At 43.9% G+C, this 17,614-nt stretch overlaps 1 protein-coding gene across 1 annotated transcript in view; it reads right to left on the reverse strand.

Annotated features, from left to right (window-relative positions):
• The window catches only part of LOC308281719 (teneurin-3), a gene marked incomplete at its 3' end in the record, with an annotated part of 198,473 nt that overhangs the window by 110,949 nt on the left and 69,910 nt on the right, over positions 1-17,614 (reverse strand). Inside the window, exons 11-16 of the mRNA XM_080721996.1 lie at positions 12,004-12,150; positions 11,089-11,219; positions 9,516-9,604; positions 6,171-6,290; positions 3,322-3,454; positions 2,540-2,668 (exon numbers count right to left, since the gene is read on the reverse strand). Of these exons, the coding sequence (XP_080578122.1) occupies positions 2,540-2,668; positions 3,322-3,454; positions 6,171-6,290; positions 9,516-9,604; positions 11,089-11,219; positions 12,004-12,150 (749 nt within the window). The remainder of the gene's footprint in view (positions 1-2,539; positions 2,669-3,321; positions 3,455-6,170; positions 6,291-9,515; positions 9,605-11,088; positions 11,220-12,003; positions 12,151-17,614) is intronic.

Genomic DNA, 17,614 nt, shown 5'->3' on the forward strand with positions numbered 1-17,614 from the left:
TACTGTATGTTGTTCTGTTTACTGTTTTAAGTGAGAAAACAATGTTAACTCACAAGCTAAACATCTGCGGGGACCCCCCCAAATGTTGAGAACCACTGAATGAAATTACTCCTTCCTCTTCACCGGTGCCATAAGAGACTCCAAAATAGATGAGAGTTGAGATAAACTTTATTAATCCTCGAAGGGAAATATAGGCGTTGCGGCGGCAATAAATGTAATAAAATAAACTAATATCAGACACAGACGGACATAATGGGACATAATCACAAGACCAAGGCCGAACACTGAAACATTATGCATTGAGGGAGAGAGCTCTTATGCATTATGCAGTGTGATGGCAGTTGGCAAGAAATAGAGTCTGTAGGCCTATACCGCTCCCTACTCATATTCAGGGTGGGAGGAGAGAGAGAGAGAGAGAGAGAGAGAGAGAGAGAGAGAGAGAGCGAGCGCACTGATATTGACATTGAAACTGTAAATGGATATTAGAGGGAGAGTGCAGTATGACTTTGTGTGAGAACATTAAAGAGGGAGAAATAGGGCGAGAGATCAGAGGAAAATAGAAAGAAAACATGAATGATAGAGAGAGAGAGAGAGAGAGAGAGAGAGAGAGAGAGAGAGAGAGAGAGAGAGATAGAGAGAGAGGGAGAGAGAGAGATGGTGTAAACGATGGACGGAGTGCAAAGTAAATGGAAAGTTCAGAGAGAACAGACGCAACAAAGGAGAAAATCTGAACTGTATTTCTGTAAAACCTGGCTGCGTGTCAGAGAGTGTTCTCTCTCACAGCGTGCCCTTTCTCTGGCCAGTGCCTCAGAGGGCTGTGGTTTAAATGCCAAGTAAAAGAAAAGGCCATGGGGTCACCCAAAGGTCAGCAGGGTACACCGCTAAGTAACAGACCCTTAAAGGATGACTTCACCACTTTTCAACCTATCTTCATATCGCCGTTGTCGTTTGGAAACCTTGTATGTCCAAAACCGTTTGTTTTGCATATATCATTTTTAAAATGATTGAAACTAGTGAAAACAGCCGATCTACAAGGCTCTACTTGATCTACTTGTGGGTCTGCTGTTTTCTCTACTTCTGTGCGACGGCCTTGTATGATGTAGCAGGGCTTTACTTTGCGAGAAAACGTACAAATCTGAAACTTGGAGATACAAGGTTTCTGCCCGACAATAATTGGTCCTCACTAATGTTCAGAAACCCACCTACCAGTGACATCATCGATTGGGAATCCTAGCTTATAGAAACTGCAGGCTTTAGTTACAACTGTAAAAGGTGCTCCTGGATCATACGTACGGGACACAATGGGTTAAACCCCCTTTGTATTATCTTTAACTCAGGTTAAAATGTAACCACTTAAGCCCCTATCGCACACGTTTACATTTCCCAAAGAAAAATAGTGAGAATAGCCAATCTACAAGCCACACTGTGAGCCTGTAGATCAGCTCATTTCAGATCAGATCAGCTTGTATACATCTACTATTTTTGGCATATTTTAATTTGTATTTTGACATTTAAGACATGGGTTTAAGTGGTTAATCTGGTATCGCTTATTCCCGTGAACGTGGGAATATATCCTTCTCTTCTGGAAGAGGCCAAGCCCTCTCTCTCCTCCACCCACCACGTCCAATAACTCATGCAAGGATCTGTGGCTGGGTCACGGTGACCACTGCTTCCAGCGGTACGGGAGGCCGACCACTGCCCGGTTTGATGGAGTATTGGCTGGTGGTCAGTGACAGGATTAGCTCAGGCCGGGGGGACGCCAACTACAGCTGCTACAGCCCAGCTGATGAGCGTCTGTCTATACCAGTGGTTCTCAAACCTTTTTAGTGCCAAGGACCTCCAGAAATTTACATAGATTTATTTACATATTTGGGACGCCAGAAGAGAAGATGTGTATAAAAAAAAGTGGTCCACTGGTGTTTAATGTCTACAGTGAGTCAAAGTGAATAAATAAAATTGCAATGCTGATTGCCGTAATTTTAATCAGCGGACTGCTGAAACCTAAACTATAAAGGAGTCACATATAGGGGCAAGTTGTATCCAGTGGTGTGTTCTAGACTTTTTTTGAGGGCATACTATAATCTATGGTCCGCGGCTGGGCATACACCAGTGCATAATGCCTATCAAATACGCTACTTTGAAAGGTTCACGATGGCAGGCGCTATTCATATTTTTATTTCTGACAGCAGACGCCGTACACAGCACTGGTTGTATCAGATATGCTACATATCAAATATGTATAAAAAATAAAAAATAAAAGTATCAAAACATCAAGACCTGTTGACCGTACAAAGAAACAAACCAGCTTCTACTACTTTTTGATTCTTTCAGAATAATGTAGCATTCAAGTAGCTCTGCTTTATTTATTGTTTTCCTCATAGCTGGGAGCAACAGCAGAGTGCTCAGATTTTGAGAGCAGTTCATCCACCACAAAACAGATATTAGGCTTTTGCTCCATAAATAGCTCTCGGGTCAGCGAGACATTGCCCACAAAAAAGAAAGAAAAACTAAAAGATGTGAATGCGTGGTGCTGCTTTACCTGTGTCTCGGGTATGATGGGGCCGTATTCGGGGGAGCTCCTGTAGCAGGTGGACAGAGGCGACGCCACGATGACAGGGCTGGGACGCACAAAACCACTCAGGTCACAGCTGGGGATGTCGTTCTCCTCCTGGGAGTCACAGTCAATCAATCAATCAATCAATCAATCAATCAATCAATCAAGCAGTGGTTCTCAAGTGGGGTCAGAGGGACGCTCAGGGTTCCTTGGGGGTTCTAAACGGACTCTTACAGGTGTGTAAGAGTCTGAGCGTGTACAAACGGAACCAAATGGACCATGGTCCATTTTACACATTTTACAGAGTTATGGAGGCCCTTGAAATTAAAAGTTTTGAGAACCACCGATTTAGTGGCTGCTTTCTGTCTGGCATTACTTCTTTATTTTTTTTTTCCGGTCTGGCGTTACAAGACGGCGAGACGAACTGTTGTTTACCCAGCATGCATCACTGGGCTAGTCACACACAAGCCCCCCAGAAGAACCGTGGTCAGCCTGGTGGTTCAAGTCTGGGATTGAAAGACTTCCACATTTAAAACATTTTACACTTCTACCGAGTGCCTGTGTGCGTGATTGATTGATTCAGTGATTTGAATTATGAAGTAATTAACTGGGAACATAACTGAATTATTATTTGTGACTAAAGTCCATCTAATGTCCAGACAATTTTGAAAAGGCCAAACACGCACAGAAACTCACACACGCACACGCACACGCACACACACACACACACACACACACACACACACACACACACACAGCTGTTATACCTTCTTCATGACGAGTGTGTCCATGACGTAGAAGACGTTCCAGGGCACCCACACCGTGCGGTACTGGGTGAGGAACGGAGCACGCTCAAAGCTCAGCGTCAACGAGGCTCCGCCATTGGCCAGCAGGTCGAACCTGGGGTCCAATCAAAAAGGAGAAGACAATCACAATAAAATCAGTCTATGACTGACCCGAATTGACAGCTGACTTTTGTTTACACTATTACCCAATAAGAATTGAAAAATACCCCAAAAAGTCAAATCCTAAAGGTTTTCTGAAAAACACGTTTCTATATCAGTGGTGCTCAATTTTTTCATGTCAAGGACTCCTAAAATTATATGTATTTGACCACTGACCCCCATCTCAAAATATGTTGTTCCAGTGACCCCGCGAAAGAAAGATTTGAGTTGCAAATGTTAGCTTTAAAAAAGATTTGCTAAAATGTTCATGATTTTGTTCATGAAAAAAATTGCTAAAATGTTCACGATGAAAAACTAAATATCTACAGGGGTCCACCCAGGTTCTATGTTCCCCAGGTTCTGTTACCCACTTCCCCCCCAAAAAAGGCTCTATGTTCCCCGGGTTCTATGTTGCCCACCCACCCTCCACCAAAAGAGGTTCTATGTTCCCTGCTCAACCAAAAATGGATCTATGTTCCCCACACCGAAAGGCATATGTTCCCAACTCAAATGCAGGAAATAGTAGGACATCTGGGCACTGAGAACAAGTGGGCAATCCTAATTTAGGTGCCCACTTGTCCAGTTGCCCCTAGTGCCCATATGTCTCCACTCCTAAGTGCCTACCTTTCCCGTAGCCCACTCGTCCAGATGCCATGTCATAACACAAATATATCCCTAGTTCCCCCCTGACCCACTAGTATTCATGATTTCAATTTATGAGAAAAAAACCCACAAAAAGTTCTAATACGGAGATAAGAAATCTCTGCCCGAAAGCAACGATATATAGCTACAAACCCCAGCAAATGAAAATAGCCAATCTACAAGCTCACAACGTGACGCGTTCGTGACTCTTTGTGAGCTTGACGATCTGCTGTTTTCTTGCGAGAGCCTTTCCCAGTTTCCCCACAACAACAGCAAACATAGAACAGGCTAGTACAGAGCCCTGGGGGACTCCGGGAGACCACGTGTAGGGTGTGTTTTAAGTGGTTAAGTGGTTTTACACTGGTAAAGCAATTAGTAGCTAACGTGTAGAGGTCAGGGGGTCTGTGTGACCTCTCTGCTGTAATGGATTGGAGGACATTAAGACATCAAACATCACACATGCACGCAAACGCACACACACACACACACACACACACACACACACACACACACACACACACACACACACACACACACACACACACACACACACACACACACACACACACACACACACACACGTTTGTACTATGCACTTGTTGTGGCCCTATCTATCACACTGTGAGTGTGTGGGCGAATGAAATGGTGTGTGTGTGTGTGTGTGTGTGTGTGTGTGTGTGTGTGTGTGTGTGTGTGTGTGTGTGTGTGTGTGTGTGTGTGTGTGTGTGTGTGTGTGTGTGTGTGTGTTACTGTAAATACATCCTTGCTTTTTGCACAGTATGCATGTCTGTGTGCGTGCGTGCCTTTGTGTGTGTGTGCTTGTTTGTGTGTGTTTATGCGTGTTTGTATGTGTGTGTGTGTGTGTGTGTGTGTGTGTGTGTGTGTGTGTGTGTGTGTGTGTGTGTGTGTGTGTGTGTGTGTGTGTGTGTGTGTGTGTGTGCGTGCTTGCGTGCGCGTGGCCACAGTGATTGATTGTGTCCTTGTAAATCCAATGCATTTTAAAGAGCCACACACCACTTTAGCAGCACTCCAATCTCTCTGCCTCACAGTCACCCCCCCCCCCCACCCATTGGCACCTCTGGGTGGGGGTGGGGGGGTACAGTAGATAGAGAGACCAGGAGAGGGTGAATAAACATAATTTTACGGTCATTTCTCTTTCTATCTGTCTCTCTCGCTGTTACAACAATCTCTCTCTTTCAAGCCCGCCCCTCCTCTCTCTCTCTCTCTCTCTCTCTCTCTCTCTCTCTCTCTCTCTCTGTATGTCTCTCTCTCTCCCCTATCTGAATCTTGCTCTCTCAATAAATCATCTGTTGCCTCTTTCGGTCGCGCCCCTACTATCTCTCCCTTTCGATGAAATTACACGGGGCGATTTTGTATGCCAAGAGCGGCGCACGAGATCATACCGCTTTGAAGTCGATAAATAACATGCATTCACACTCTCGTGCGCATGCAAACCGCGGCGCTTTGCAAGAGAGACCAGTCGATTGCGCATAGCACTCGCTGTGCAGTGGTACTTCGCTGCAATATGAACCTCCAGAACATGGATTCATGTGGCTGTATGCTGTCCTTTTGTCTTAATTCTGACCTCTGTCTCTCTGTCCCTCTTTCTTTCTATGTCTCTATTTCTCCCTAGGCCGGGATCGCTTCCAATTTCTGGCTTTTGATCCGGTTGGGAGCGGATGGCGTCCTACGTCATTTTGCAGTCAAAACGGACTACACTTTGGCAGGAAATACCAAACCGTAATCAGTTTTAACCCAAAACACTTCCCCGCGCTCAATGACACAATTTTAGTACCTACCCAATAAAACCCTTGATGTGGCGTAATTTTGCTAATTTAATTCCAACTCATACCTCGCTCAACAGTTGAAATATGATTATTTTGGGGGGTTGCGGCTTGAAAAGGTGGAGAACCAGTGATCTATGTCAGCATAATATGCTGACATAGATCACTGGTTCTCCACCTTTGCATGTGAGTGTGTGTGAGTGTGTGTGTGTGAGTGTGTGTGAGTGGGTGTGTTGGTGCACATACATGCCGTCCTTGCGTGTCACAGTGTAGCCGTGCTCGAGGTAGTGGACAAACGTCACGTTGACCCCGATCAGCGGAGTCCCGTCTGCGGTCAGCACCTGTCCACGAATTATAGACACCAGACTGAACACACACACACGCACGCGCGCACACACACACACACACACACACACACACACACACACACACACACACACACACACACACACACACACACACACACACACACACACACACACACACACACACACACACACACACACACACACAGACAGACATGCAGGGGAAAAAAGTGATGTTATTTAATTACTTTTAATGGTTCTACTACAGAATTTCTGCACAGCAACAGGTGGAGCAAAGGCATCAAACAGACGCAAGCACGCGTGTGCGCGCGCGCGCACATGTACACACACACAGTCTCACTATTCTCGTAAGGATTTTTCATCCCGGTGGTTGGTCTCCTGTGACAGAGCCCGTGCTCGGGGTGGCCCCTCAAGTGCCTGAGAACAGTCTGGGTTATATTTTCCTGAATACCACTTAGATTATTATCTAATGTTTTCCGTCCTGGATGCTGTAAATTATTATATTTTTTTTCTCTTTGGCTGATTTATTGTAATCTATTATTCTTTTGTCTTTTTTCTTCCTTGTCTGTTTTTGTCTTATTGTTTGTTTGTCCTTTTTCTTCCTACTTAAAAGGGGAAACCGACTTATTGTCCTTTACTGTAACCTGCAAGATACCCCCCAATAAAAACTGTTCAAATAAAAAGGATTTTTCATCCCTGCTCAGATAGCAATAGCTGCAAACTCACTCACTCGCATACACGCACCCATTGTCATCATCATAGCTCTCTCTCTCTCTCTCTCTCTCTCTCTCTCTCTCTCTCTCTCTCTGTACTCGGCCAAACATCCCATAATTCAACTCAGTGACGACTGCAGTGTGACTGATTGCAGATTTAAGCGGCCACACCTGGACTCAGTCTAATTGATGAGGCGCGGGCCTGGGTGTGGCTGCGCACCTGTTGTGCGTCAAGCTAATCGTCGCATACCAGATAAATCAACCGCCACTCCCCAGTCCCACCAGCGCACGTAGACAATCACCCACACACAGGCCAAAAATCCAATTATTTGAGACACATACATGTATATTTTCGGGGCTTGGCCCAAAGCATTTCATGGGTTTATGTCGACATAGCGCTTGGTGAGGTATTGTAGCGCAGGTAATTGCAACAACTACCAAACTTGTGAAAAACTGAAACAGGACCGCCAAATATTCTATACTTTCCGCAAATCAGTCAATCAGTCAATTAATCTCTATATCTATATCTAAATCTCATATATCTATATCTATATATCATCTTGGGGGGGGGACACACTCAAATAAATTATGAACAATTGATTTGATCCGCCTGTCTGTCTGTCACCCGGCTAGATCTCTCTGTCTGTCTGTCTGTCTGTCTGTCTGTCTGTCTGTCTGTCTGTCTCTCTCTTTCTCCCTCTCTCTCTCTCTCTCTCTCTGTGTGTGTGTGTGTGTGTCTCTCTCTAACACATGCACGCGCGCCATCTTATAATGTTTTTGGTTGGAATAAATCATTTTTTATTACAGTTTTCGGTGCCCCGGCATTCTATTAGGAAAATACAGAGCATTTTTATGGCAGGGCTGCGGCCTTGTCCCCATTATGAAAAATACAACCTCTCGTAAAATAAAAGACAAAACAGGGAAAGTGCCTGACTAGAATTTCTTTCTACAGTACCTCCATCAATAACACCCTCACCCCTCCTCTCCATCTCTCTCTTGCTCCACATTTGTCATTGTATTAACAGTGGATTTATGGCTTTTAATACAAGTGTAGCTGGGGGGGGTCTATTTAGTGTGTATTGCTTTCTCCTTTATATTATCACTGTCTGTTTGGACAGTCTTCTGACAATAAATGCAAGGAATCTCTGTAGCCCTACTGTACATTATGTACGTAATCCACATAACTTGAGAACCATTCGACCGACAAACTTCAAACTCGCCGACCCGAGGGAGAACATGCAGTTCCCGGTCTGCCGGATATTTGTTTCTCCAGAACTGTCAGAAAAGGCTCTCGCCGTGGCCCAAACAAGCCAAGTGATTGTCATTGACAAGCCCATAACCTAAGCTTGATTTGGCAAATTCCCCACACCTGCCATTTGATTGATTGATTGATTGAAACCTTTATTTATTCTCGAAAAGAGCATTGAGGTTCACCCTCATTTGCAATGCTGACGAGATTACATACAAAAAGATCAACAATTAGCATACAAATATATAAAAAACAAAAACATCATAGACATCATAGACATTTAGTAAGTTAAAAACAATTGCACACTGAGGTAGGGAGATCTAAGAGCATGTTATTACATTTAATTAGATAGTATTAATAAACATTGTCATAAATACTTTATGGTTCCTGTCACTAGTTTAAAGCCTCGTTTCAATCACCATGATATGTGTTTTGTGAAAATATGGTCCAATTTATATTATAGTTGATGCAAGCAGGGTATGCTGTAGGAGGGGCTTGTGATCATAGGCTTTTGATGGTTCATCTTTGTGTGCTTTATTTTCGGCAAGCTCGAGACTATGTCCCATGTATCCCTGCGGTTGCACGTGACCGTTGGCAGCCTATAGCATTCCTGGTACCCACATTAAAACAATGATGGGCGACACCTATACAAGGGCAAAAAAAACTTCATTTTCGCATCATAGAAACCAATGGGTTCCCACCGTCCATACAGGTATGTAACTTCAGGTATCTCCATATATGGACACAATGGGACACAGACAGACAGACATCATGGACATGCACTCCCTGTTTGCATTGTTCCCAACTTGCATCCTTCCAGAGCAGGCCGGTACCCAACACACACCAGTCTATAATATTAATTGGAAATGTATGCTGTTGGGCCGAAACCTCCTAACTCCAACATGTTCATTTTAGGGAAAAGTGGAGTTAGGAGGTTTTGACTGAAAGGATTTTTACTACTTTTCATTGGTTAAAAATTGTTCTAACCAACACACAGACGTAAAGGGTGTTCAATAGCACATATTTATGAAAAAAAAAGTGAGAGACAATAGGGTGGAGTTAACTGGTTTGGCAGAAAGTGAGGAGTTAGGAGGTTTTGACCGAAGGGCTATTTACTACTTTCCATTGGCTCAATATTATTTTAACCAACACTCAGATGTAAAGGGTGTTCAATAGCCCTGATTTATGGCAAAAAAACGAAAACCTCAAAAATGTTGTTTTTGGCCAGACAGTGACTATATGAAAAAAAGGTTTCCACATCCTGGTGTACTAGTGGCAGCATGTGTACAATGGCTCTACTCACCTCCTGTTGAAAGGGCTCTCTCCTGTGATGACGTGGGTGGACTCAGGACCCAGCAGGAAGTGGATGCGCTGGTAAAAAGACCTGGCAGCCTGCACACACACACACAAATGCACGCACACGCACAGAGTTTTGTGTTGTTTTTTGGGGTTTTTCCTCATAATTCACTTTTCAGAATCAACACAATTCAGGACAATTCAGGGTGCGAGCCTAGAACGAGGCTGGCAAAGCTGCCGACACTGCAAGCCAAATGACGTCATGATGACGTCATGATAACGTCCTCCGGTGACTCCGGTGACGCTCAGAACTTGGCCGGATCACAGCCCATATGGGGATGATCTTGACGTCATTACCAGGACGTCATATGGACTATTATAGGATTATTGTTATTGTTTGTAATGTTAGTTTAAATATGAGCATATAAGGTTATATTCTGGGACATATCTGACTAGTTATGATATTTATCTGGCCTTGATTGGACCCTCTCTGCTTAATCCAGGACGTGCGTTTTCGTGGGCAGGATTTATGCTGGTTGAAATCAGGTGATATTCTAGGCCAGATCTGACTAGTCATGGTTTGACTTGACCTGGCCCCAATCGAGACGTCACTGATTGGTCCAGGTCCTGACCGTGCTTGCTAGGGAACTTCTAGTAATATATCGTCACTGTCGGGCAGAAACCTCGTATCTCCAAATTTCAAATGTGTATGTTTTTGCCAGACCCAGGGGGTCGGCCTACATAAGGCTTTGTCGGTCTGTCGGTCTGTCGGTCTGTCGGTCGGTCGGTCGGTCCCTCTTTTCCTCGGTGTCCCTCTTTTCCTCAGTGTGCCTGTGTTTGCCTCTGACTGCTCATCTGCCCCTCCCTTCCCTTGCTCGGCTGATTGCCTTGAGTGCCGTCACCTGTACGGGACCAGCTGAGTTGAGTTGGCTGACGAGCTGCTGAGACTATAAATTCCTGTGTGTTCATGTGTTAGTTCAGTGCTGCAAAACATTTGCCCCACAGCCATACTAGTGAAAACAGCCCATCTACAAGCTCACAAACATTTCCAGCTGCTCAGCCTATAAAATCCTGTGTGTTCATGTGTTAGTTCAGTGCCATACTAGTCAAAACAGCCGATCTACAAGCTCACTACGCTTTGTTGCTGAGACTATAAAATCCTGTGTGTTCATGTGTTAGTTCAGTGCCATACTAGTGAAAACAGCCGATCTACAAGCTCACTACGCTTTGTTGCTGAGACTATAAAATCCTGTGTGTTCATGTGTTAGTTCAGTGCCATACTAGTTTTCATTGCGGGTCTGGCACAACCAGGTGACCTGGTCTAGTTTCACCAAGTAAAGCCCTGCTTCATCATAGAAGGCTGTCGCACAAAAGTAGTGAAAACAGCCGATCTACAAGCACACAACGCCTCGCGGTGCGAGGCGTTGTGTGCTTGTAGATCTGCTATTTTCACCAGTTTAGTTCATTTTTTAAATGATAAATACAAAACGAATGGTCTTGGACATACAAGGTTTCCACCCGACAACGAAGATATACAGTACATGTTGAAAGATATACAGTCCATTACTCCAGCAGCTGACCTGCTGAGGAGCCAGAGAGGATGGTGATTGGCTGAGCACCTCCCCGGGGTCAGGTGAGCCTTTGCAATAGGATTGGCTCTGACAGGACGGCTGGAGACAGCAGTCTGGGTCCATGCAGTCAGCCAGCCCATCTGAAACAATACACACAATATAACATGACATTAACATGGCATAACATGGCAAATTGCTGTTGGTTACCAAATTACCAGCTGTTTAATATTCAATATTATATAACAGGGGTCAGCAACCTTTTTGTTTTTATGTTTTGGTTTTTATTTTCTAGAGAGTCAGTGTGCCATGTCAACATGAATTTTGATGACAAATATTTTGACATATTTTAATGGCAGGACATTGTTATAACGATCACCGACTTCTCCACCAACTCCCTCCTCAGTCAGAGTTCAGTTTTAATGATTGTAGAATTGTGTGCAAGATGTAATTTGTTATAAATGAGCTAACTTCATTTAATTGACCAAATCTTTTTTTAAAAAGTTTTGTTTTTTAAATAAAAATCCTCTCTGTCAAACTTCTGCCAGTGTGCCGGTGATCACCCGCCCGTGTGCCAATGTTGGCACCCGTGCCTAAGGTTGCCTACCCGTTATATACCTATTCATATTGACTCAATACCAGTGTTAATTTTGAAAGCAAATGTTGATTTAGTTTTAGTCATAGTATTTTGATCTACAAGCTCTCGCACTGCAACGCGTTGCAGAAAAAAAAGGTAGTCTACGAACATTTTTGTCAAGGGCGCCAGTGTGCATAAAAAAATATTCGATTGAATTTACATGTTCAAGATTAAAATGTGCGCTTGAATTAACCCCTCGATCTACAAGTTCACAACATATTGCGTTGCGATGCGCTATGAGCTACAGTAGTATATTGGCTATTTTGTGTACACACACACACACTACACACCTCCTTCATTGTCCTTGCTGTCCCCGCAGATGGTCTCCATGGCGACGTGGCAGCCCGCCCCCCTCCATCCTGATTGGCAGACGCAGTGCCAGCCGCTGGGCTCCAGGGTGCAGCGGCCATTGTTGTTACACAACCCTGGACAACCCTCTGACACACACACACACACACACACACACACACACACACACACACACACACACACACACACACACACACACACACACACACACACACACACACACACACACACACACACACACAAACTGGAAGTTAGACTGCCTGTATGCTGGTGAGAGCTCACGGCCTGGGTGGCCGTGTGTGCGTGTGTGCGTGTGCGTGTGCGTGCGTGTGTGTGTGCGTGCATGTGTGTGCGTGTGTGCGTGTGTGCGTGTGTGTGTGTGTGTGTGTGTGTGTGTGTATGTGTGTGTGTGATGCATCTGCCCCTGTGCAACAAGGGCTCATAATTCACCCCCACACACACACAGTGCTCTGACAAATGGATAGACAGGTTGATTGACAGATAAACAGATTTGAAACACACTGAGAGCCACAAGTTCAGAGAGAGAGAGAGAGAGAGAGAGAGAGAGAGAGAGAGAGAGAGACAGAGACAGAGACAGAGACAGACAGAGACAGAGACAGAGACAGAGACAGAGACAGAGACAGACAGACAGAGAGACAGAGAGACAGACTGACAGTCAGGCCTTGGTGGAAGTGCACTGAAGTTGTGGTTTCACATGAACCAAGAAACTCCCTGTACAGCCAAGATGGCCGCCGTGCATGAGTTCAAATCAGGCCTATGGACGGGGGGAAAAATGAATTCTAAAACAATAGAACTTCACTATGTCACAGCGTCGTCGATCATTGAGACATTTGCTTCAGAACATGAACAAATAAACAGAACCGACCAACGTGTCGACAGTTTTGAGGATATTTGTCCATCAAAAAGACATGTTTTCTTTTTGTTTGGTTTGTTTGGTTTGGCCTGCCTAGGTTTTGTGGACCCTGCTGTGTCCAGAGCCTCGTCTCTTGGTTTCACTCATGCTCTTTTACTATGGTACTGGTGTGGGTTCATGTTTTTTGGACATTATAAGAATCCATGTGAAAACACAACACATAGCATAACAGCTAAGACAGATCAAACACAGCACACAAAGTATAGCCAGGGCGGGTACATGGGGTCCAGTGCTTTAGTGGAGCCTCCGAGCACTATACTTTATGTCTCTGGGTGAACATTCCCTCATTCATACTACATACTAAAACAATAAACCTGTTACACTTAATTGGTAGCGTGCCGGACGTCGCATAAGCCGGAAATAGCAACATTTGCAAGCTCACAATGAGCTTGTAAACATGCCTATATGGCATAGCAGTGGTGGCCATGTTGTGGTTCCAGTCCAAAAAAAAAGCCCATTCATTTTTATTATTATTATTTTTTTACAGAGATTTCCGATAATATTTATATTATTTTTTTTTTGGCCTGGAATCAAGCCATCCAGGCTCTTGGTTAATCATGACCATAAAACACTTGATTCTGTGAAGAAAAAAATTATAATGATACACCTATGGCTACTAAATTATAAATAACATTTGTTTTGTGGTTTTCAATAATGTTTTTCATAGAATCAAAGACTCACAAGGATGGATTGATTCTATGCTCAATATAATCAATTTTTTTGAAATTCTCTATGGGACCAAAAATTAATGGGCTTTATCTTTTTGCATAACCACAAAATGGCCGACCAGTGCTATGCACAGTTTCCGTCGCGCGGCACCGCGGCTCGCAACCATGTGCAAATCAGGGGACGGACATGACTGACAAGGGACTAATTCTGTATAAAAAACGTGACTATTGGAAACAAGCACAGCCCAGGTGAAGAGAGAGAGAGAGTGAGAGAGAGGGAGAGAAGGAAAGAGAGAGAGAAGGAACGAGACAGAGAGAGAGACGAGGGGCAGGATGTTGGATAGATAAACAGTTTGATAGGTCGATAGATAAAACAGACGGACGGACAAAAACTTGGCACAGCAGCTCTAGCTATAAACTAAACACACAGACATATCAGGCTTTCTGGCGCAAGACAGTATACTGGTGTTATACACATTCCTAACACAACAGGGTGTGTGTGTGTGTGCGTGTGTATGTTTGTGTGTGAGTGCGTGTGTGTGTCAGAGACAAAGACAAACTTGATGTAACCATAGGAGGGGAGAGGGGGGGGGGGGGGGGGGTCACGATAACGAAAGACAAAAGAAAACTAACATAAAACCAGTGCCGTGCTTCAAGACAGAGAGAGAGAAGAGTAGAAACAAAGAAGGTGAGAGAATAAGGAGGGGAGGGAGGAAAGAAAGAAAGAAAGAAAGAAAGAAAGAAAGAAAGAGAAAGAAAGAAAGAAAGAAAGACAGTAAAACAAAGAAAGAAAGGAAAACGATATCCCAAAGGTGTGGAACAAAATGGAGGTGGGGAAACAAACAAAAGGAGCAGTGGAGAGTGGGTGGTGTATATAGTCGGAGGGGGATATAATTATGCGTCTTTGCCTTGATTACCTTTATATCCTGAGAATGGGAGGAGAGGGCAAACAGGGAGGGAGAGACGGAGGAAAATTAGGGAAAAAGAACAGAAGTCCAACCAAAGCAACAACGTACCGCCTCATATTCAGTATCATTACTGTGAGAGGACAGACTGATAGGCAAGATAGGACACCGTGGAGGGAGGGAGGGAGAGGGGAGGAGGAAGGGGAGAGGCAACCGAAAGAGGGGAGGAAGGGCGGGAAGGAGTGAGAGAGAGAGAGAGAGAGAGAGAGAGAGAGAGAAAAAGAGAGAGGGACAGACAGACTAGAGATAAAAATGCTGGTGTCAGAAGCGTGACACTGAAACTTTGACGTGTCCTTTTTACATTCTGCCTCGCAGGAGAGTTAATGCCAGACAGCGCTGTCTCACGTCGTCAAATAAAGAGAAAGCAAAGCATCATAAAGGGAAAAGAAACAAATTACCAAATGTGTTTAAAACCATTTCCGGGACTTCCTGTTTTGACTTCTATTGAGGGGGGAAGTGAACGATAATGCCCTATTCAAACACCAGCTGTGGTATTTTGTCTCCTACGTTCTGAGAAAGTGGTATTTGTCTCTGGAAATGGGCCGACCGCTGATTTCGCCACCGTGGCAGGATGGCAGAGCCAGCAAAAGCGAAGTGTCAAATTTAACAAACTTTGACGTACAGTAGGTGTGGACAAGGAGTAGTTCAAAACCACTTCATATGGATGATAAAAGTTTTAAACTAGCAGTTGGAGATGTGAAATTCATGGCCTATTTAAAGCCTAAAATGGAGAATGTTTCACCATTCTCTGTTGACTGAATGTATGGGGTAAATGGCGCTCAATATAGGAAAAATCAATGATAACGATATTGCAAACGATATTACATCAATTTCCATCGTCCCGTAATAATAATCTGATTTCGGGACGATGTCACCTGTATGGAAGACGATACCGTTTAGGATTTTAGATTGTACTTGAGTCAAAAAGGTATAGGAGAGCTTAGAGTTACCGTTGTTCCCTATTGAGCTTGGCACATTTCCTGGGGCATCACACATGTCACACATGTCTTCTTGTTTTTTCACTCTCAAAAAGCTGCTGCAATGTAGTGCATTTGAAACCACATTGCAGTGCACATCATGGGGTGATCACTGCTGGCCTCCTGTGAATTGTTTTATTTTTGTTTATTTTCTGTTTATTTCGTTGCTGAGTGAGGTCAGCAGACAAAGTGACGTGAGTGAGATGGAAAAACCTGGGTGAAATGTGCCAATCTCAACAGGAAACATCGATAGACACAAGGAGAGAATACAAAGTCAAAACATTGATTGTCTCTTTTGGTTTTTCCCAGATGTGAATCGAATATGAGATGATCAACATCAGTTAATAACTTTAACCACTTGAACCCCAGCACCCCTATTGTGGGGAGAACAAAACATAAATAATATACTATAGTATAGAACCCTGAGGGACTCCGTTCAACCATGGGGTTTAGGTGGTTAAGGCATATTTACAAAAAATTAAACCTTTTCAAAATTGTCAAAAACTGTTTTTGTATTTAATTTTTTTGGCTAAATTTAAAGGAGTTTGAACAAAATAATAACACAAACACAGTGGCTGCGTTTACATGGGCAGGTATATTCCACTTGTATTCAGAATGACTGCTCATTCAGAATAAAAATGCTCAAGTAAACACCTCCATTCCATTCAGAATACATTTTCATTCAGGTTTGGAGGGTTGGTACATAGACATAAAAAGGTAGACGCCTCCTTCGGCTCTGATGCATATGCATAAGGGGACCAAGGGAATCTGTGTGGATCGCTTCCACGTGCGTCACACATATGGACGTTGGTAGGCCAATCAGAGGCAGGTGGGGGCGGTTCTTTTTGTAGGCAGCCTGTAAGAACAGCTGAGCTGCGCAGCCGCACAACATCAAGAAATGGATGGATTGATAAGTCACGGAAAAGACGCGTTGTGATTGGCCAGTGGTCACTTTGACTGGCAGCTATTCCTTGGTTTTTCCAGGAAGTCCGGACTACAATTCACCCTTTGTTAGCCTTCTGGTTGGTTCCTGACTGACCAACCAGAAGGCTCTATCTGCCTTGTCCCGCCCTGGTTCCACCTTTTTTATGTTGAATTTGCTAAAACATCATTTCTGGAGAAATAAAAACATTTAAAAACATGCCGAGTCACTATACTGCCACTGAGCAGCTCCATTTCACTGAAACCAAGTTTTAAATTATAATTGAATACACAGAATAAGAATACGAAGCAACTGAATTAAAATGGTAGTGGATGGAGTGTCCCACCAAGTGTCCCACCAAGACACAGCAACCAATGGGTGTGAAGAGGGGCGGGACAATGGGCGGGACTTGACAAAGGGTGAATTGTTGCACGTCGCTCCAATGAACTGCATAGGTGAATGAGGCATCTAGCTTTTTATATCTGTGGGTTGGTATATGCCGTTTGAATCAGAATATACTTTTATTTAGGTTCCATGTAAACAGTTGGGTATGAATCTCTGTTGGGAATGAGTTCATTCTGAATGAATACATATTGTCCATGTAACCGATGAGAAGGGGGTGAACAAAAAACAGAGGCACAAATAAAGAACAAAGCCTCGTCCAACGACGGCGGTTCCTGCTGATCCGTGGTGCATGATGGGAAATGTAGGAAATAAGAAAAGGAAATGAGCGGGAAAGAGGAAGAGGGGAAAGGGAAGAAAAGAAGAGAGTACGGTACCTTTCACCCTAATGTCCGGGTTGTGAGCTTGAGGAAGGAAAAAGAGAAAGAAAGAAAGAAAGAAAGAAAGAAAGAAAGAAAGAAAGAAAGAAAAATAAGAAAGAAAAATAAGAAAGAAAGAAGTACAGGCATTTAGTGAAGAAAAATATGTACTGTTTGGGATTAACGAGGAGAACGATTGATTCATATCTGTGCATACACAAAAACACTTTTGAACACGCGTGTGCGCGCGCGCACACACACACACACACACACACACACACACACACACACACACACACACACACACACACACACACACACACACACACACACACACACACACACACACACACACAGAAGTATGC

Source organism: Nannobrachium achirus (genome assembly GCF_963921795.1).
Source record: "Nannobrachium achirus genome assembly, chromosome: 3".
In the NCBI taxonomy this organism is placed as follows: domain Eukaryota; kingdom Metazoa; phylum Chordata; class Actinopteri; order Myctophiformes; family Myctophidae; genus Nannobrachium; species Nannobrachium achirus.